This window comes from Phasianus colchicus, chromosome 10, assembly GCF_987193195.1.
Source record: "Phasianus colchicus chromosome 10, bPhaCol1.hap1.1, whole genome shotgun sequence".
Taxonomy (NCBI): domain Eukaryota; kingdom Metazoa; phylum Chordata; class Aves; order Galliformes; family Phasianidae; genus Phasianus; species Phasianus colchicus.
In genome coordinates this window covers 9,293,439-9,315,311 of record NC_143445.1, presented here as the reverse complement: position 1 = coordinate 9,315,311, position 21,873 = coordinate 9,293,439, and the positions used below count along the sequence as shown (strand labels likewise).

Here is a 21,873-nt window from a genome sequence, read left to right as displayed (position 1 = left end):
AAACATTAGTCAGTATTTGTAAAAGCAAAGTTAGTCTAGACCTTTCTGTTTTAGAACTTTTAGCTAGAAAATGAGAATAACAATTTGGACTTGGTGCCTCAAAGGAGTGATCAGTCTTACTATGTACAAAACATTTGAGTTTGTCATTTCAGAGTGTGTATATAATCTGGATGAATGGGACAGACAGACCAGGAAATCAAGCTTTAATAGTGGACTAAGTCATAGTTATTGAAAATTTGGAAAATGGGAGAGGGCTGTTTTGTGTAGCATATGTTAATTTAGACTTTTTTGTCCTTTCTGTTCCAAGATATTCCAGAATACACATTGACCAATGAATTTTGCCGTAAACATTTCTTAATTGGAGTACTGCTGCGGGAGGTTGGGTTTGCCTTGCAAGAAGACCAGGATATTAGGCACTTAGCTTTGGCTGTGCTCAAAAACTTAATGGCAAAGCATTCATTTGATGATCGATACGCAGAGCCGGTAAAGTCATCTGTTTTTTCTTTTTCCTTATTTGTTCATACAGTGGCTAAATACATGAAACTTCCTTAGCTACCAGTATACAGTAATTAGTTTCTTCAGATTTATGTTATATCTTTTCTTCTTAGGCAAAACAAGCACAAATAGCAAACCTGTACATGCCACTCTATGGAATGCTTTTGGACAATATGCCAAGGATTTACATGAAGGATATGTTCCTTTTCAATATCAATACTTCCAATCAGGTAATTCTTGTGACTTCAGAACACTGAAAGCAGTTCAACTGACCAAACTGTTTCACATTGCAGATAGCTTTCGCGTATTACAGTAAGTCTTGAGGGTTGTTTTAGGCTGTCGCGTCTCAACAGCTGAAAGTATGTTTTCAAGCTCCCTCTCTAAGAAAAGCCATCATTGTATGTGTGTTGTCATTGTAAAAGTTATGAGTGATATCATCTAGCAGTTTGTTCTGTTTATTTCAAAATACAGGGATCTAGGGATGATTTGAGCACAACTGGAGGATTTCAGAACCAGACAGCGATGAAACATGCAAACTCTGTGGACACTTCCTTTTCCAAAGATGTTCTGAACTCTATAGCAGGTATATATGACAGATTGATTACCCACACAGGTGGATTTGTGTGTATCTCAATCCATTGTGCTTTCTGCTTAGTATTCATGGATGATATCATTAACCCATCTTATACAATACTCAAGGAAACATGGTATCCAATGTTTCTCTTCCCTTTGGGTGTTTTTGGGTTGATTTTATTTTTCCTGTGAAGCTATTCTTCTTCCACTGCTTCACTTACCCTCCTGCTTTGGAATGATGCCAGTATTCAGGCTCTCACAGATCCCTGTACCTGAGTTCATTCTTGCAGTCTGTCTGTCTTAAGAATAGTTCAAAGGTTTCTCCCGAAAACTCTTTAAGTCTCTTGAAGGAAAGTACTCTTAGTTTTCCCAGGCTTAACAGAAGGGTGGAAACAACTTATTTTGTCCACGTTGTCCAAACCCCATTTCAAAATTCAGGAGAGTTCAGGGACATTTTCCCAATGATTTTCATGGCTTTGGGTCAGGCCTTATGGAATGCAACAAGCCATTTTAATGACATGAATAATGGCAAACTGAATCATTTTTCTTCAACTTACTGCATGTTTTCTGTACCTAACATACCCACCAATATCTTTGGCATTGAAAGTTCAAAGCACTGGTATCAATCCAGCATGTGACACGTTTTAAGTTCTCCATTTTTCTGGTTAGTTTTTGTACCCATAAATGTTTTGGTTTAGCATGTTTGCTATGACTTTCATTTACAGCCTTTTCATCAATAGCTATCTCTGCAGCAAACCATGCTGACTCGAGAGCTTCCTTAGCAAGTCTTGAATCTAACCCAAGTACCAATGAAAAAAACAGTGAGAGAACTGACACGTGTGAAAAGGTACATGTGCAAATATTGAAAATGATTACCAGATGTGAATACTTATCACTGTGCTCAACAAAGCCCTTTGCTGTCAATTCAACAGATCATGAGACCTTTGTCTTTGATTGGATCAACTCTTCGTTTTGACAAGCTAGATCAGGCTGAAACTAGAAGCCTTCTTATGTGTTTCCTTCACATTATGAAAACTATTTCAGAAGGTGAGAAAATGTGCACTACCTGATTGAGGTTGTCGTAAAATAGTATGAATACTGAATCCAAACAATCATTAGAATAATTATCAGTGGCATGCTTAATTCCTTGTAATAAATACGTGATATATTTTAATATCTCTCTTTAGATGCACTAATTTCCTACTGGCTGAGAGCACCATTCTCAGAAATAACAGACTTCTTCAGCATTTTGGAGTAAGTTCATTTTTATAGTTATTTATTAAATGATTATTTAAATGGCTGAATGATGATGTTCAAAAGCCACTGCTGTCAATTTTTGAGTTTGTCGACTTCATGGTATAAGCTAAGAATAGCTATCGTATCTTAGATTATTTTACCACAGTCTTCCAAAGGCGTAGTGAGACCTTAGTAACAGAACCCCTGCCTTCCAATATGTTGACCATTTCTATGAACAGAGGCCTTAATGCTTTGGGTTTTTCTCCCAGATATTTTGATAGTATAATTTCCTTGTATGGGATTGAGGTTCTTTTCTTCCATGTGGAAAATATTTAGCTCCTCAAACCTCACAAACCTTAAGAAAAGTTATGCTATCAAGAATGTATGTTTTTTCATCTCTGTAAGGTGGTTTACTCAATCCAACCCATGCATGTCACAGATAGCTATTTTCAGAATTCTCTTCCCACTTGATAAGTGAAATGCAACTTAACTTCACCTGGGGAGGAAGCAATGCTTTTACAGCCAAATCCTTGCCTTAGAGTTTGCCTCATCACCAAGCAGGAATCTTCAACCAGAGAGAAAGTGAAAAAGGGTGAACAACGTGGTCCCCACACCTTCTACATACTTAGTCGGGAAACTTCTGCATCCTATTTTGTTTGCTAACAAGCAGACACATTCAGCAGGTCCTTTCAAATCACTACAATTCAGCTGCTTCTTGTTGTCTTTTTAGTTAGGAAGCCATTAAAAGACATAAAGTGCTGCTTTATCTTTCAGGGTGTGTCTTCAAAATTTCAGATATCTAGGAAAGCGCAATATTGTAAGGTAATTTTTGGTTATAACTATATTATAATATTTAAATGTTACTGCCACATTATAGGCTGTATGTTAAAATATTAAATGTTGCTGATTACATTAGCCTGAATGTTTATCTGTGCCTGTGTTTTCTTCTGAAAGCATCAAGCTGTTGTACACTGCATTTTTTCTTTTATGCAGATATCCTTATCATAATGTTCTAGAGTGATGAGTATGTGCCTGGTGTCAAAGATGAATTACTTGTGATAGCCACTGTTGCATTTATAACCCATACTGAATCACTCTTCAACCTGATTTCAATGTATGTCATATAAAAGAAATTGAGTGCTATTTTTCATCTATGTGATGGAACAAATGGCTTTAATGGGCATAGAAAAGTGTTCCACAGCAATCAAAAAACAAAAAATCTTCTGTCTCTACCCACTTTCCTGAAAAAGCATGAGATCTTTTTCCAGCTGCATAATGTGAAACGCACACCTTGTCTTACTCGCTGTTTCATTTTTAATTTAATGCTACTACTGTAAACTTATCTGTATGTCACACTGTGGAGAAATGAAAGGTCGCCAGATAAACCAGTTCATGCTCTGTGGCAGGTTCTGTCAGGCCTCTGTTTATTCTTCAGAGGCATGACAAAATCAGTGTCACGTTCCTGACAGATTAACAGTTATTTTCTTTTAACAGGAAAATTGCTGCTGCTTTTAAATTTGTTCAGGGCACCCAGAATAATGGCACCCTTAAAGGTTCAAACTCCTCTGGCCAGGCATCAGGTCTGCTCTCACAATGGTAATGACACACCTCGTTATTAACCCCTGTAAAATCACAGCTTTTGTCATCCTGCAGCCATCTTGCACAATCACAGCATTAATTGTAAAGGAGTTGGCACAACCCGTAACACATTTCAGAGCCCCCAGAGCTGTAAACTGTAAAAGAATTGAGTCTTCAGCTTCAGCTGGGCTTAAAAGCTGCTTAAAATGTTATGTTCAGAAAAATTCTTACTGTCAATACATTGCTAACTGATGCAGAAAGGGTAGCTGTTGTTTTCTGCTCAGATGCCTATCTGAAAGATACTTCACAGTTTTCCCCAACCTGAATGAATTCAAATGTTTGCATTCTTATTGCTTTATGGGTGAATTTCATGGATGTATTTACAATATCAGGAGATTACTTGCCTCTTGATAATCTGAGGTTGTGAAATACAGAGTCAAACTTCAAAATAGGTATGCTTGGTCCCTGTCTTTTCAATTCCATATGGCTATGTGTAACTATACATTAACTATAGCATTACCTCCATGTTGCCAGTTCCACAGCCTCTGTCTTTCACGGTCTTTTTTCCTTTCTCTTCCTAGTCTAATGACTGAAAGATTCAGTTATTCTCATGGGTAGCATGGTAATAAACCACAAGTGCAGTGCACCTTTAATAATCTTTTTGACCCTTTTATGGAATAGCTGAGCATTTTCATAGTTAATAATGTAAAACTCCAGAGAGAAAGTGAACTTTTGACTCTACGCTTATGGCTATATCTAAGAACATGCTGAGAAAGTCTCCCTTCCTTGTATGTTTGGATCATTGGTTTTCTCGTTTACGTTTAGCTAGAATTTGCACGCTACTAGAAGCATGTACTTCAGAGTAGAAAAGTTAGTACACAGGGGAGAAGATGCCTGCCTTCCATGCTTGTTTCTTCATTCTTTGTTTCTTTGTACAGTTTTCAAGAAACAGCACTGATTTCATTATCTCACGTGGACCTGGCAAGCAGCCTTTAGGAAACTGTTGTTCTGGTGCACGTTCACTGATGAACAAATGTGGTGGCATAGTCATGTTTCTACTGATTCCGGGGCCTTCATACATTACCCCCTCACAGATTTGTTGTCCAAAAGGCTGTTTGGCCTGTTATAATTCTGAGCATTCTTTGATGATGAGCTGAAAGATGAAGCATTGCTGATCAGTTCTAACTTGCATTGACATTTACATACTCCAATTTGCTGAATGTCACCGTGCTCGTAGAGAATCAACTTCCTACCAAAGGGGAAAAAAAAACCACCAAACACCTCAAGGTCAGAATTCCAAATATCCAATGCGCTGTTTTGCCAGAATGTCCACCCAGATCCTTCCACTGTGACCCATCATGGAAAACTTTGTCACATTGATTGGCAAATGTCTGGCCATTAGTTTCACACCTGAGTTGGAAACTTTCTTGTTAAATGTAGAATCTGTTTGTTTGGTTTTTTTTTAAATAAACAACTAATAAAAGAGGATTTAGCTAGGTGCAGGATCAATTCTGTCCAACAACATCTTTAAATTATGCAACTTTAGGAAGCTACATTTTGAAATAATATTTAAATAAGTAACCTGAGCTTTGATTTATATTAAATCTTGCTGGATTCTGTAGTGGTCACAAATTCAAAATCCTTTCACCAATTATGATAAATTCTTCATGATAATGAAATACTTCAGACTGTTTGACAGTGTGAAAAGATTGAAAGAACAGGCATACAAACACACACACATTTTCATTGTCGCTGTCATTCTCATTATTTTCCCCCTTGTAGAAGCTACTTAGCTGTATTTGTTCTTTCATGAGTGTGGTCTGTTTCCCCTGTGTTTTTTGTGACAGGACTAATCTTAATTTCTCTTCATCTCAAGTCAGTGTTCTAAATATCAGCCAGCTATTTAAGCTGGTGCTTTTTGAAAAATAATCAATGAGTTTCATCTCCTGTGGTCTCTAGAACATCTGTTCATCTGTTTTGTTTTGTTCACCTCTCTAATGTTCTCTTTGTTTCTGTGAAAAATTTTGCATTGCTAGGTTTCACTTTAGCATTTGAGAAGTACCTCAGAAAATTCCGACGTGGAAAAGTTTTGTATAGGCATGATCAGTTTATTCGTTATTTCTATTTTTAAATGATACCTTTGGATTTCAGGATGCATTCTACTTCTAGTCACGATGGCCACAAACACAGATCTCAGACGCTACCAATAATCCGTGGCAAAAATGCGCTTTCTAACCCCAAACTCTTGCAGATGATAGACAGCAGTACTGCATGTAAGTACCAAAAAAACTGTATTTACTTCCCTCTAGACTTCTATGGGATTTGGATCAAGCTCTAGACAATTAAATTTGTTTTCATGATTGTCTGTGAGAGAGAGCCTGAAGGGAATCAGAGCTACTGAGATTACACTTCTTTTTCCAGATGCTAAGAAATCTGAGATTTAAAAGTTCATTAAAAAAAAAAAAACACACACAAAAAAACCAAAAAAACAGAATGAATTAAAGTAACCTGACGTATTATAGTAGCCTTACTGGTAAGTAATCCTCCCTACCCCCAGCATCTCTTCCATCTGTGGTTATGTAGTTGCTGTGCAATCAGACGCATGCTGGCTGAAACATTACCTTTATTAAACTAAGCAATAAGAGTGACCTTTTCAGGACAGAAGGTTCTTTTCCTTTTGGTCTGTTTCAGAATTTGGTAGATTTTAGTCACCTTTAATAACGACAGCATATATTATGAGATAGGAGGTAGGTGTAGCTGAAAGCTAGTGTCTTTTCAGAGTATTGTAAGAAGGTAAATCCCAGCAATCGGTGTTGTTTGTGCTCAGTGTGTTGCGGTGTATATTAAGCACTGTACCCATCATCCCTATGAAGCAATTTGGGTGAGAGAAGTTGATTCAAATGCACAGCCCCTTCTATCTTCCAGGAGCATTTTTCTTTAACATACCCTTTAATTTAAACGTACAGTTAGTTAGGACACCATCTCTACTGCACAGAGATGCAAAATTATGTTGTCTTTAAGGATGCTCAGAAGATTGTCATTGCTTCATATGTTCTAGGTAGCTCAAGTGAAACAGACATTATACAGTACGTGGACACAGAGGCAAACATTGCTACAGAAGTTTCCCTCACAATTCTTGACCTGCTGTGTCTTTACACTCTAAACCACCAGGTATGTTTTGCTGTTTTGTTTTCTGCTTGAAGTGGTGCTGTGTGAGTTATGCAGTGGGGGAAAAACCTCGAGGGTCAGACACACAGAAGACTCAAAATGCTGGGACAGCAAGATCAGGAAATAAGATAACAGTCCTCAGTAGGGTATTTCATGAACAGTTTGACTCAGCATGTAAGTTGAAAAGAAAGATGGGATGCAGAGCGTTCTGAATATCCAAGGCTATATACAGCTCTGCTCTGCATGAAAGGTTTGCTCATCTACTAATATGTCACCTCATCTTACTCATGTTCATCTGTATCTGCGCAAGTTGGCAGGTGAATCCTCTGCACTTCAAGTTCTATTTTAAGTTTTTAAGTTCACTTTTTAGTTCTATTAATGTCAGCCCAGGTGACTTCTTGAAGGTCTCATAGCTACAAAAGAGCAAGCAGCTCCTTTCAGATTTAGCATCTCACTTCAGCACCCTTAAATCTGGTGTATGTCAGCCAAAAGTAGGAGTACAGGGCAAGTGTTACCTTTAGAAAGCTGCAAGCAAAACATGTCTGCAGCAAGCTGGGACTGCCTCATCCCCTGACACTTCAGGGCAGACAACTGAAAAAAACCACCTCACTAGGAGCACTCAATGCAAAGTCCAGCAGGTCATCACCTGTTTGTTCTTTTAAATAACCGGCGTGTTCTGTCTTCTGTGTGTGCTTTTCAGAGGCAGCTCCAGCAATCTGATTGCCAGAATGCACTGATGAAGAAGGTCTTTGACACGCACATGCTCTTTTTGCAAATCAACCAGTCAGCAGCAGCTCTCAAGCATGTCTTTGCTGCCCTCCGGCTGTTTGTAGGCAAGGTAACTATGGTTTTATTCTGTTAATCTGAACTATTATTGTCACAGCAATTGCAGCTTGAGGATAGTTGAGTACTTTGACAGAATTTTCACCTGCACTGTATTGATGCACAATACTGAAGATCTTCTGATTTATTGATTAAAAGCAGGAAGCTCATGACTTCTGAAAAACTACATCTGTTGGAAAATGAAAATATTGAAATTCTCCATGAAAGAAAAGCTTGTAAAATATATAGTTAAAATCCATCTGTCTAGTGTCTGACTATGTCACAGCTCTCTTGGTTTTCATGTTTTTGCTGCCTGTGGAAGAAAGCTTGAAATCCTCGAGGTCTTCATGCAGTCCTCATGGCAGAAACCTGAGCAGAATCCAGCTGTCCCCAGAGGAGCTAGCAGGAGATTATTCCATAGGCTATCCCAGCGGGTCACCTGAAGTATTACATTTTTACAAACGTCATTTTCAACATAGAAGAGATTTTGGACAAAAACGAGCTCATCAAACTCTTTATTTGCATGCATTGCACATGTATTAGTAGTTGTGAGCAATTAGACATTTTGTACCACAACTGCAAAGGCTGTCCAGTTTCCAAGTCATAGGCTTAGATGAGATCCTCTTAAAAATAACCAAGATGTAGCACGCAGATAAAAATTGATATGGGGAAGTGAGAATAAGCAATGCTAGCCTGGTCTACCGGATGTTTCTGCAAAGCACAACAGTGCAGATAAGTTTAAACCATGTGGCCGCCTCCTCTGATGGTTGTTGTGTCAGGGGAAGGAAACCATGCTTCTCCAAGTAACGTGCCTGGGGGATGGGCAAAATATAATGTAGATCAGCCACAGACAGCTTTCAATTACATACCAGACAGTCAGGAATGGAGGGAGTATATGCAGTGGGGAGGATGAATAAATATCCAGGATTGGCCTTTTCATTCATCCCGTAGCTCTCAGGATTAATTTCTTCCTTTGTAGTTCAGTGGGAGCAGGGATCAGTTTTGGTTCCTGCAGCAGAATGTTCTGGGCAGAACTTGAGATCTGTGCCCAGAATGTACTTCTTCCACCTTTCACTGCTCTGTCTTCTGTTGTATTCACCCTGTTTATAAATACTATGTATTACAGAGCTGTCCTTCACCCTGTTGTTCCAGCTCTTGACTGTTGGAAGTGCAGTGACTGCAGCTCTGAGCATTTTCTTTCTCCTGAGCAGCTTTTATAGTAGAGCAGACCACCACCCCCCTCTTTTCCTGTTTAGCTGTTCTGCATTCTTTGCAGATAGGCTGCTCTGCTTTTATGCTTGCTGCGTACCAGCTGCTGTCTGGACTTCTCAGAGGTCAGTCTAATTGATGCATTGCATATGGTGTTTGCATGAAAACCTGTGTGCAGTTTTTACTTGAACTTGATTTGCACATGGGATTATGTTTAGCCGATGGCTAATTTCTTCACTAAACCCTGGTGTCAGTGACTATGTGAAAGACGATTGTTTTTACTGGAAGCATGACAGACAAACACTGTTGACTCAGAATAATTGTAACAAGGCCTGAGAGCTTATATCCACACTTTTTTTTCCCCGATAGTTCCCATCAGCATTCTTCCAAGGACAAGCAGATCTCTGTGGCTCACTTTGCTATGAAATCCTGAAATGCTGTAACCACAGGTCACGTTCAACTCAGATGGAGGCGTCTGCTCTACTTTATTTTTTCATGAGGAAGAACTTTGAATTTAATAAGCAGAAATCAATAGTCAGATCCCATCTTCAGGTGAGTCAAGTGTAAGATCATCAGTATTTATCTGATGTGCATTGTTCTGTTGTTACTGCTATTATTATTATGCATTGCAGCACAGCAGTTCATTTGAATTCCCCAGACAGTTCTCTGTGGCAGTTTGATTTTTCTGCCAAGTTTGAAGACATTGGGCTGAATTCTCTGTTCTTGGCCTATTCGGCTCCATTCCAAGGAGAGACAGCAGCTGTGAACCCAGCCACATGGCCAAGTAAATCACATATAAGACTATTCTTGAATTGTGTGCATTGCTTACAGCGCTGAGAATATAGCTGATGAAGTAGCTAAACAGAATCTAATAATATATTAATGGAAACATATTGCCCAGTAACAATGCACTTATATTGCAAAATGGAAAGCTTGCTTACAATCCCTGCATTCAAAGAATGTAGTGAAAGAGCAAGGCATAGTGGCTTTAAATGAAGAGGGTGAATTTCCATCAGAAATTCTTTGCTCTGAGGGTGGCAATGCACTGGAAAGGTTGCTCGCAGAAGTTGTAGATGTGCCATCCCTGGAAGTGCTTCAGGGCAGGGTGACTGGGGCTGTGGGCACTAATTCAGTGGGAGGTGCATCTTCTAGGTCCCTTCCAACCCAAACAGTTCTATGATCTTCTTAAAATAGTTCTAAAAGTGCATTTCTGCTTGACTAGTACATTAAGTTACATTAAAGCAGGCATTAAAAAAACGTTTAGAATCTTTGATTTTCATTGCTAACTGCACCCTGTTCTTTCTTTTTTCTTTCTTTTTTTTTTTTTTTCATTTGTTGGGCTTTGTTGCTACTCTCTACTTGTACAGCTCATCAAAGCAGTGAGCCAGCTGATAGCAGATGCAGGGATTGGAGGATCTCGGTTTCAACATTCACTGGCAATTATAAATAATTTTGCTAATGGAGACAAGCAGATGAAAGTAAGAAACTTTTTCTTTTATCAATCACTACCTCTTTCAAAATATCAACAACTTCAGAGGAGCAAGTGTTTCTGTGAATAAAATTGCTGACTCAGGTTACACACTGACTTGTGCATACGTAGTATGTTTTTTGAGGCAACCAGACATCGACGAATTCATGAATCACTAAATAATTTAGATCAACAGATTTCTGATTGAAATTTATTTGTTACTTGCTGCTTAATTTGTTCTCAGGAAGACATTTTGGCTACCTGATATCAGAGAAGATGCTGTGCATTATGACTGATGAAACGCTAGTGCAATTAGCAGTCTTTAAGTCTACAAACTGTCCCTAATCTGTTCAGTAGATGTGCACCAAAAACATGCATAGCAGTGTAAATTGTGTGTATACTGTTGAAGTGTAAATCTGTTTCCAACCAAATAAACTGTGGAGATGGGGAGATGTTCCACAAGCAGAATGGGAGCTCAGTCAGAGGTGCTGCATGTGGTTCTTTGGATGGTTTTAGTGATGTATCGCTTATCTTTCCCAAAGAACGTTAATTTCCCAGCAGAGGTGAAGGATCTGACCAAACGCATCAGAACAGTTTTGATGGCCACAGCTCAGATGAAGGAACATGAGAAAGACCCTGAGATGCTTGTGGACCTGCAGTACAGCCTAGCAAATTCCTATGCCAGCACACCTGAATTACGCAGGACCTGGCTTGAAAGCATGGCCAAGATTCACGCAAGAAATGGAGATTTATCAGAGGTAATTTATAAACAAATGAGTAGGAAATGTATTTGTCATTGGGCTGAGATGTTCTGATGAAAAGGGCTGTGAAAACAGATAACAGCAGTGATTTAAGAGATGTATACAATCTGTCATACACTGAAAGACAGGTTTGAGCAGTGCCTAGAGATGTGATGTGTATTACCTCAGTTTGCTTAAGTGTGACAGTGCCTGATGTGTGCTTGAGCAAGGCTTAAAAGCGTCTGATGGTGAAGATGTGTCCAGCATCATATTAGCATCTCACCTGCTCACTCTTAACAGGCATATTAGTGTAAGTGAGGTTATAAACAGTGCTTTATTTACATACAGGTTTTTACATAATTCTTTTTTTTTTTTCCACCTTAAACAGTGTAGGAGAGAAGTTGCATATTTATAACGTGACCTGTTCATCAAAAACTGAGTGACTGATGTGAACCTAGCCCAGCAATATTGTGTTTACTAACTGATCTTATGTTGTTCTGTTGAGCAAATTTCCTGGTGTTCTCGTTTACTACTTAGTCTGTGCTTTTGTCTGATGCATTTTGTGAAATTATTACTGGAGAGAGGTTTCATCGTTTAATCCTTTATTTGCTCAAAATGTTACGTTAGTTTTGTTTTCCCTCTTCTGCAATGTGACTTGTCAGTAATGAAAATACTTGCCCATTCCCTTTCACACGTATGCTAAGTCAGTGTGCTTCAACATATACACGAATCTTGGTCTCTCATTGCAGGCTGCCATGTGCTACATTCACATCGCTGCTCTCATTGCGGAGTACCTAAAAAGAAAGGGTAAGATCAATATATTCAAAATCAACCCTATGCATTTATAAATCATATCGTTGAAAATAATTTTTCATTGTTCTCCTTTCCTTACCTTTAAATAAAGTATTCTTAAAGCTGCTCAAATTTTACCTAAATACTTTATTTTTAATACATTGTAAGTACTACTCTTAGCACTAGGACAGTGACAGTATGTGTTTTGTGTGGAGGGTTAATTAAACGTTTAGTAGAGTAGTGCTAAAAGAGAATGCTTCACTTGTTAGTGTGCTGTTATTAAATATGCATGTATTAACACGTACCAGTAGCAGTGTACTAATACCATCTTACGCTATCATAGGTTACTGGAAAATGGAAAAGATTTGTACCTCACGTATGCTCCTGGAGGATGGTCAAGTCTCTGATAGTAATGTGTTACTAACAACTCACACTGGAGGAAGTGAGTGCTCTAACCGTGCCTGTTTATGGGTCAGATAACGTGCTAGAGAATTAATGTTCTTCAACTGATCTGGAAAAGTATCTACCAAACTGAAAATATTTATAGTGCATGTTGATGGCTGTAACAGCAAGCAAGTAATGTCAGAAGCATTGTGTTACTTTCCTGATGCTCTTTGGCTGGTGCTCTTTGGCACAGAACAGCTCTGGCTAAGGGTTCTTCTGTGGACAGAGCAGTCTGCTCTTCATTAGCAATCCTCTCAGGTCAATTGGTGTTTAGCACACAAATCCATATTCAGTTTCCTTGACTATCCAAAGCTGGGGGACAAGGACAGAATTAATATCAGATTATCCATATGTAACTTTGTATAGATAAAGATTTTTTTTTTAATCTGTAATGCTAATTAGAGAAATGAAGTGCAGGCTTGTGTCTTTGAAATGCTTTCATGCGTTGTTGTTTAGTTCATGAAATGTGTATTTTAAAGGAATTTTCATCTTGAGCTATTTTAGTAGCATTCATAAGGAGCAATTTCCAGTGACAAAAACAAATATATCTGGGAAGAGAAAACTTAGTTTTGGAAAGACCATGGTTCTCTGATATCTTGCAAATGTCTGTGGATGAGATGAAAGGGGCTTTTGTACACAGCAGTATTTCAGGGATGTCTCGCTTTTATACTTCGTATAAATAACAGATCACAGTAAACAGAGTGAAGAACTTTGGGATAATTTTAAACCTACGCATCAGGAAAAAGATATGTTGCTCAAAACTCTTCCAAAACTTGGCAGAGGGAGGGCTTCCCTCAGCAACCACTCTGAGCTGTCTACAAGAGCTCCTCAAGCAGAACGGTGGTCGCTGCTTTCCCAGGGCAGGATAAGGAGCACAGCTGTCAGGGCATCCTCGAGCCCAGCAGAGGCACAGCTTCTTCTGGAGTGGCCACCTCTGCATCAGCTGACATGAGCCTGTGGCAACTGTGCCCCTCTGTTAGGAGCTGGGATGGGTGGAACGATTGCAAGTCCCAGCATTTAGGGTTAAGTGCCTATATTGGTTTCATGAGTATAAATTGTCACTCCTCCACCTGCAGTGGTAATTCCTGTGTAAAGGAGTGTGGCATGCGTAGCACTGCACAGCCAAGGAACTGAAATGCCAAAGGGAAATAAGATTGCATCAGAAAAATATCGCAGTTACCCTTTGCCTGAGCAAATTGATTTACTTCATAGAGGAATTGTATGATGGTCTCATAAACTCAGTCAGTTCCATTTGTACTTCTCATCACTTGAGCTGTGGGAAAGAAAAAGTAACAAACCTCATCAATGAAATCAGCTTTGTTTTAATAGCTTCAACTAACTTTTTTAATTGTCTGGCCATTCAGTTGTTAATTGATGTTGTTTTGACTTGCACTTCAAGGCTTATTTTCCATGGGATGGCCTGCTTTTCTGAGCATTACCCCCAACATTAAAGAAGAAGGTGCTATGAAGGAAGACTCTGGGATGCAAGATACTCCCTATAATGAGGTCAGAGGCATTAACCTTTATAGTCTTGTTTTATACTTGCAGTCAGCAGTATTTCTAACAGATGCCTGTGCAACGAATTATAGTGAGAGTGCACTTCACCCAACTTTAAAAGGACACTGCTTTTGAGTGAAATACCATGACTGTTTTGCTAAATAGCTGGGATAGGTATTCAGCTGAGTAGAACATTGAGTGCTCCAACCTGGAGCACACAGTGCCATCCTGTTCTTCTGAATGAGAAGTCAAGTATTACCATGTTACTGCAATTTCAGTTTGTTGTCTAAAGCAGTGCTAGGTCACCAATACCTGACTAAACATTGTGTGATTGGACTAAGCTTGAGTATAGAAGATGCAGAATAAAAAACAAAAACAAAAACAAAAACAAAAAAAAACAGTGGGTAGGTGCTTTTTCTATGCACTTAATAATGAAGTGCTGTCAGCTATTGACTGATATGGTTCCTTGTGGAATTGCAGAACATCCTGGTGGAGCAGCTGGAGTTGTGTGTTGAATACTTGTGGAAGTCTGAGAGATATGAACTTATTGCTGAGGTTAACAAGCCCATCATTGCTGTTTTTGAGAAGCAGAGGGACTTTAAAGTAAGTTCTTTTTTATTATGGAAATCAGTGTAAGCCAACAGTAAAGATCAATATTTTTAAACTAATGTGCCTTCTTTACAGGGAATGTTTTGTTCTTCCTGTCTGTAATTTCTCCTTTCAGTGCTTCATGCTATGAGTAAATAAAAGAACTTTGGTTTCTTTTCAGCATCAGTGCAACCATGAACAAGCAAAAGCTTTTCAGACAAATCGACTTGTAAAGGTTATCAAAACCACAGCAACATCCTGCTAGCCATATTTCATTAAGATTCTTTTTTGTTATGTCCCTCGTTACGTGTCCCCATGGAGAAATCTATCTCAGTTAATCGATGAACGTTTTACATATGTTTTTAAACCAAGATCATATTTTCATTGTATTTGAGTTCAGAAATAGCTGATAAAGTGTGTGATGGCTTGGTGACTGCAGGGTTTCTTCATTTCTTGTTTACTTGTCAAATTCAAAGCATAATGGATAACCTGATGGTGATGTCATATACAGATTTTCTGGTTTAAATCTAGTAAAAAGGAAAAGGAGCAGATATAAGCTGTATATTGAAGAAGCAAGTCCTTAGATTTAAACTTACTTGAACTCTTGGCTCTGTACACAAGACAGTCATTTGTGGTGGGAGCTGTGGGCAGCGTATCTGTGTGTGGAAGCTGACTGGGGTTGGTGGCACGTTGCCCTTCCCTGCACTCAAGTCACTTGCTTCCTCTGACCACTCAGACAGTTCCTATCACTGCTTTTTCATGAGATGCAGTGTGACCCTGCTCATGTAGACACTCTCTGCTATAAAACTGCATGCTTGGAAGATGTCAAAAGCCTTGAAATAATTCTTTAGAGTCAAGGTTTAACCACTCCCTTGACACATGTCGCTATCTTTGCAAAGGTTTGGGTATCTAGTTAAGGCAAGCCATGCTTGTGCAGAGCCTCAGTGTCATTTCCTGAAGGACTTGCTCCTCCTCACCTTCCTTCTTGCTCTGTCTCTCCATGCAGAGGCTGTCTGATCTGTACTATGACATCCACCGCTCATACCTGAAGGTTGCAGAGGTGGTGAACTCTGAGAAGCGTCTGTTTGGGCGATACTACCGTGTTGCATTTTATGGGCAGGTAAGCAGACTCGTGTTCTTTTGTCTTGATAGATTCTTGGATTTCAGCTGGCACTTTCTAATCGTGCTGTATTTCAGGGAAGCTAAAACAGGGAAACAGTCAGCAGGGAACCATGGAGTAAAAAGTGCACCATGGGTCAAACTCTCAGGAGGCTTTTATTTAGAGGAGAAAGCACTCAGTTTCATCTGTGCAAACTGCTACATTGGATTTAGTGGTGCAGTGGAGAGCAGGCATTTACATTAGATTTAGTTCTTGATTTTTGTCAAGCGAAACTGAGACTGAGGCAGGGCAGATTTTTCAGAATAAAACTGAAATGAAACTGAATAAAACATCTTTCTTATAGCCTTTTCTTCTCATAGAGCTTAAAGCAGAGTGGTATGCAGTAGATGTTATGTTCTATTTTTCCCTGGCTGACTTCTGCTTTCAGGCCACCTCTGATTCTGTGCAATATACTGTAGAGTAGTTTTATTCCCTTTGTTGTGCTTCAGCATCCTCAAAGCATTATTTTGTGCTTTCTTCCACTACAAACCAGTGTAGAAATCCAGCATGCTTTTTTAAGACCTATTTTTGGCAAGCATACAAGCAATACTTTAAAATAAGGTGTGTAAACAACAGATTGATGTGAATCATTCTGTTTGCTAATTAGATTTTAATACAGAAATTTGCTCTTTTCTCCTTTTGATCTTATTCAAGGCTGTGGTAAGTCTAGTTCTCTTGCATGTTTTGTTTAATTCTCCTCACACATCTTCCATCCTTCCCTGTACTTAACGTTAACTTCCCCGCGCTCTCAGTTCTTCGGTTTGTGGCAGAAAAAATAACGTTGTTCCATTCATTGTTGCATCCTGCAAACTAATTTTTGTTTGTTCAGTTACCCAAACTACAAAGCTGTATCTGTCACCGTGTTGTGTGTGCACTGTGGGGCTCAATGCTGTCAACTCATCTCAGTGACAGTTTCCCTCTCAGCTTCACTGGGTGCAGGATTGGACCCCTTCTTTCTGTGCTGAAAAACTCAGCATCACACTAATGCTGTTTGAATGCAAGTCTGCTTTCCTGGCCTGTGCGGCAGCTCCAGAGTGGGAGGCTGTTGTCCATCTGTGTTTGATGGCAGGAGTAATTGAGCACCCTGGGCAGGGGCAGCCACAAGCCCCATGATCTCTTCTTAGGAGCCTGCAAATTTGGGATTCAAAGGGATTGGTAAGTCCTGGCTCTCCCTACAGATCAGCAAAGCTGAACTTGACAAATGCAAGAAAGCAAGCTGCTGTACCTGAGGAAGAGTAGAGTTTTAACTTATGCCCTTCCTCAAAATGGGGACAGTGAAGGTGGAAATAAGACTCTCTGCTTGCAGCTTCTTGCTGGGGCTGCCCCTGTGCTGTCCCCTCCACCAAGCAGCCAAGCTCATGGAGTAAAGCTACATGTAAGTGGGTAATTTAGCTGCAGTAGTTCTGCTCAACTGGGTTAAAATCTCTGTTACAGTGCGATGGCTTTCAGCTGCTGGTGCCACGAGGGCAACTTCATTTAAACAGCTTTAGTGCTTGAAAGCATATGACTTTTTCATAGCTGTGTGTTGCTCGGTTTATTCCCTGTGCACATGGATACTGAGCTCTAAATGCAAACAAGCACAGCTTCTTTATTTCCTTTTGCAGATGAGATTTTATGTGGCAGAAATTGGAACTGCTCTGTACTGCTCCTTGCAGAGACATAGTGACTAAAGCGTATGGCACAGTGCAAATAATTGAAGGTAGATTATTCCCATCAACATTACTGGTGCCTCATTTACCAAGGATAATAGCACTCAGTGTTGCAAAACTGATTAAGGAAGGTATACCAACACACCAAGCACCACATGAGATGTAGGAATTACAGATAGGGATTGACCACATAAAGAATGGGGAGAGAATCATGCATTCCCACATACTGCACATTTCTTCCCTGCAGAAGGTTTCCTTTCTGCATTTCTGTCAGCTCCTTTGTGCCTTGTGCCATTTACTTCCATGTTGGCTGTACAGGTGGAAAGATGTGGAGCCTTTTGTTTCTTCTATTGCCAGAAATGCTTGCAGACCTCTGTGCCTGTTGTATCTTCACCGGAGAGTTTTATTCACCAGTTCAGAGAGCCAGATCTCAGGGCAGCTGCTGTTTTAGGCTGCAAATTCTGTTAAGGCCTTTGGTTGACAGCATCTCATTGCACCACCAAGTGGCCACACTAGCTATGGGCCAGGGCTTATGATTTTATGCACAGTTTTGAGAGGTCAAGATCTTTCTTGAATTTATATATGTATATACATGAGAGCTGCTAGTTATGTTGAATAGCTGAAAACTTGCATTGTGCTTTTATAAGCAAAAACCATTCAAGACATGATTCAGTGCAGTGAGTTAAGGGTAAGGCTGAGGTTCTGTTCTCCCAGAGCTGATTGAACAGATGGTAGTTAGTTGTAGGGCAGACTTTCTTAGCAGTAAGATATCTGCAGGTTTATGTCTGAAGATCACAGAATGATCTTTTCCACATTTGCTAATAAAACAGCTGCAATAGCTTCTTACTGAGTTGTGCACAAGCCCACTTAGTACAGGAGGTGATGTTGGCACATCACTGCACCCTTGACACAGGCAGGGAAGGGTCCTGTAAATACCAAGCCTCAACCTTTGCTGGCTGTGGAAATGCTGTTCCATGCAAGAACATCTGAGTGAGTGCTGTGTTGTCTCTGGTGCTAAGGAAATGAGTTGTTGAGGTGCTTCACTCCCTCTTTGCAGTGGGGATGTGCTTGCTGTAGTAAGGGGTTGGAGCATTGGCTCACTTTAGCCCACATAAGCAGCAATCTCATTTCCCACCAGCATGCACTTGGCCTGTGCAAAGATCATCTTAAAGCATAAGGCCTCATTGCATTCTGCCTGCTGTGGGAGCAGGGCCTGCTGTACCACTTAAGGGCAGGGAGGAAATGCACTGTGAGCTTTAAGAGCTGCACCTGTGGGTATGCAAGGAGTAAGAAGGGCCCTTCCAGCACTCTTACACCGACATCTGGGGTCACAGCCCCACTCACAGCATGGCAGAGTGTAGAGGAAGTCCGTCACCATGAGGTTGTTCTCCCTGTATTTACATTTACCTGCTCCATGTTAGTAATTTTCATGTGTAAAGCTACATTGTTCTCAAAGGGCAAAAACAGTTAGCATGCATAGTCTGGGAATATGCTTTGATAGTGTGACCCTGGCTGCTTAACATTTTAAAATCCTTAAATTGGAGGATATTTGGCTCCTAAAAAGTCTTTAATCTCGCTTTCAATAGTCTTAGGCAGACATATAGCATATGGCAGACACGATTATTTATAGCTCGCAATTAACTTCTGTCCACTGAAATACTGCAGGGAATTTGTACATAAATGCTATCTCCTGTGTTAGAGAGGAGACAGAATTTGTTAGCTGTGTCTTTTATTTTGGAGAGGTTTGTGTTGCTTTTTACTGTTGATCTCATTTTTTTCCTGAGCAGCACCGTTAGCAGAGATAGCATCCTACTGTGCCATGCAGCAGATTTGGTTCTTGCATATAAATGCTGTCCTGCAGCATGCAAACATATCCAGAACTAACATCTAAGATAAGAGGATAAGCTATGTTCTAGCTTGCTATGTGATTAATTTGAAAAATGGGCTTTTTTTGTTTTAGTTTTGGTATTTGTTTTGTTGTTTGTTAAAAGCATTGAACAGTAACAGAAAATGGATATTTTCTGACAGAAACAATCCTAGCAGTGTGATTGAGTATGGTTGTGTGAAACTAATGAGGCTCTCAGCTGTTTCCACATAAAGTGGTATTTCTTCAGTGGAAACGAGATCAGAAACCAGGCTGTGATCCTGCACATCCTTTCTCAGTAGCATCAATAGAAAGCGACAGCTCAGTAAATGTTAATAGGGTGTCAGCTTTTTGAGCTCTAGATTTGGTTTCTAATTACCTATGTAGCTCTTCCCAATGCCTGCAGTGATTAATTGGTTAATATTGTTAAAAATGGCACGGTGTTAGAAGGTCATGGTGAGGCTAATTAAGATACTATCAGAAAGCTGCTGGTGCTGCTATTAGTCATTTGTTTCAGTAATGCCCACACTACTCTTGGCACTTGTCAGATGTGAACAGGTGGTTTCTTGTCCCTTGTCCTGACTGGAGGAGAAGCCAGATATTTGTTAATCCTGCTAAAACGAAGCTTAGAATTAACAGCTGATTTATCACAAGTCTGTATATTTCAGTAAAATTTTCCTGGTCTATTATTCTTGTGACCAAAGTTTGGAATATGCTTCGGCATGAAAGGGCTGGATGTTGGTGTTTTGTTTTGTTTTTTTTTACACGAGTGGCTGCCACAGATTTTGGAGATTTCTCCTGACTTCGTTCAGTTGTGCTCCTCTGTTTTTCAACATTTTCAAATTTGCCAGGGCGTGTTGTAGAATTACCTGCCCAAGCTACATCATGTTTCGTTTAAAGGGCCTTGGGTCTGGCATCGTTAATGCTGTCTTCCTTTTCTCCATTATCCCTGCAGCTTCAGGTATTTTCCACTGGGTCACTTCGCCTTACAGTGAAAGGGGTACAGCTGTGGCATTTAACACTGCCAAATTTCATCAGCAGCATATGAAATGTTAGAGGGAAGGCTGGTGCTGCTCAGGGTGCTGGGATGAATCCAGTCCTTGTTGAAGGGTCAGCTGCTGCTTTCTGCTCAGCTGGGATTGCTGCTCCCCACTGTTTGATATACGTGCTCATCGCATAGCAGCTGCCTCACCTGTAGTGATGCAGTGCCACATTAATCTTCTGAAGATGCCCCCAGAGTTACTCTTCAGCTGCCCTGAGCAGACACAGGTCAGTTCACTGGGGCTCCCTGTGACACAGCTCTGCCCATCGCTGCAGTGTTGGGGGCTGTGCCAGCATTTTAGCCAGGCTGTGCACCCAGCAGGCAGCTGTTGCACTTGTGCTCTAATAGTGTGCTGCTTCACAAGTAAGTTAACCTATTACATATGAAACCTTGTTAAAACTCCAAGTTTTATTTCCTCATCAGGATGAGTTTTTACATACACTCATCAGAATTCTAGAGAGGGTGCTGTCAGTGTTGAAACAACTAGAGCTCTTGTGGGAAAACGTGTGTGAGTTATTTACTGGGTAACTTAGGAGATACCAAGCCAGTGTAAAAGCAGACATGAGGCAGTGTCTGTGAGGATGGAGAGAGTCAATCCTTTAACTGAGATGCTGGAAATGACATATTGGAAGCTCTGGTGGGTATACAGATATATCCTGGGTGCCTCTATTAGGCTTTGCCTTGCCTAGTGTGTTCACTGTATCCTGTTTCTTTCCAAACAGGGTTTTTTTGAAGAAGAGGAAGGGAAAGAGTATATTTACAAGGAGCCCAAACTAACTGGCTTGTCTGAGATCTCTCAGAGGCTGCTGAAACTGTACGCAGACAAGTTTGGAATAGATAATGTGAAGATCATCCAGGATTCCAACAAGGTATGATAGATATGATTCCTGTACAAGGAAGAAAAGCGAGTTCATGTTTTGTGAGCAGTTTTTTGAACGAATGTGAACAGAGTGTGACCCAGTTTTGTAACCAAATAACTAACCTCATAGTATGGTGAGTGTAGTATGGAAATGCCAGTGCTAGAGCAGTGCTTCACTGCTAGTGGGAAGAGAGCACATGCCAGCATATGCATGCGGAGAGCATGTGAATGTTTCCTGTAAAGGAGAAGCAGCTCTCATTCAATTCTGGATTATCTTTGATCAAAAATCCCACTGTTTTCATGGGTGTCTTGTTAAAAATGTTTGTATTAATTTATGGTCTGAATACAACATTTGGAATTCTCATTTTTATTGATATTACCATGGTAGATAAAAGAAATATAATGAATGCCTTGACGGTCTGTCATACTTAACAAAACGTTGTTATGTTTGCCACTGTTACACAGGTCAATCCCAAAGACCTGGATCCAAAGTATGCCTATATCCAGGTCACGTATGTCACGCCTTTCTTTGAGGAGAAGGAAGCAGAAGATCGAAAGACTGACTTTGAAATGCATCACAACGTCAACCGGTTTGTGTTCGAAACACCTTTCACGCTCTCAGGAAAGAAGCACGGCGGCGTGGAAGAGCAGTGCAAGAGGCGCACCATCCTGACCAGTACGTCTGCTTGC

At 40.1% G+C, this 21,873-nt stretch overlaps 1 protein-coding gene across 13 annotated transcripts in view; it reads left to right on the top strand.

Moving 5' to 3' along the window:
- DOCK10 (dedicator of cytokinesis 10) overlaps positions 1–21,873 on the top strand; it is a 136,823-nt gene that overhangs the window by 107,859 nt on the left and 7,091 nt on the right. For 10 of the 13 annotated variants that reach the window (XM_090147260.1, XM_090147261.1, XM_090147257.1 and 7 more), the window contains 21 exons: positions 308–483; positions 609–725; positions 967–1,078; positions 1,794–1,915; positions 2,001–2,115; positions 2,256–2,322; positions 3,079–3,126; positions 3,799–3,900; positions 6,034–6,155; positions 6,941–7,053; positions 7,751–7,888; positions 9,451–9,633; positions 10,449–10,559; positions 11,092–11,307; positions 12,039–12,096; positions 12,425–12,523; positions 13,925–14,031; positions 14,503–14,625; positions 15,617–15,730; positions 21,047–21,193; positions 21,649–21,859. In XM_090147260.1, the coding sequence (XP_090003386.1) occupies positions 308–483; positions 609–725; positions 967–1,078; positions 1,794–1,915; positions 2,001–2,115; positions 2,256–2,322; positions 3,079–3,126; positions 3,799–3,900; positions 6,034–6,155; positions 6,941–7,053; positions 7,751–7,888; positions 9,451–9,633; positions 10,449–10,559; positions 11,092–11,307; positions 12,039–12,096; positions 12,425–12,523; positions 13,925–14,031; positions 14,503–14,625; positions 15,617–15,730; positions 21,047–21,193; positions 21,649–21,859 (2,601 nt within the window). The remainder of the gene's footprint in view (positions 1–307; positions 484–608; positions 726–966; positions 1,079–1,793; positions 1,916–2,000; positions 2,116–2,255; positions 2,323–3,078; positions 3,127–3,798; positions 3,901–6,033; positions 6,156–6,940; positions 7,054–7,750; positions 7,889–9,450; positions 9,634–10,448; positions 10,560–11,091; positions 11,308–12,038; positions 12,097–12,424; positions 12,524–13,924; positions 14,032–14,502; positions 14,626–15,616; positions 15,731–21,046; positions 21,194–21,648; positions 21,860–21,873) is intronic. The other 3 variants (XM_090147254.1, XM_090147253.1, XM_090147258.1) reach the window with 3 other exon arrangements.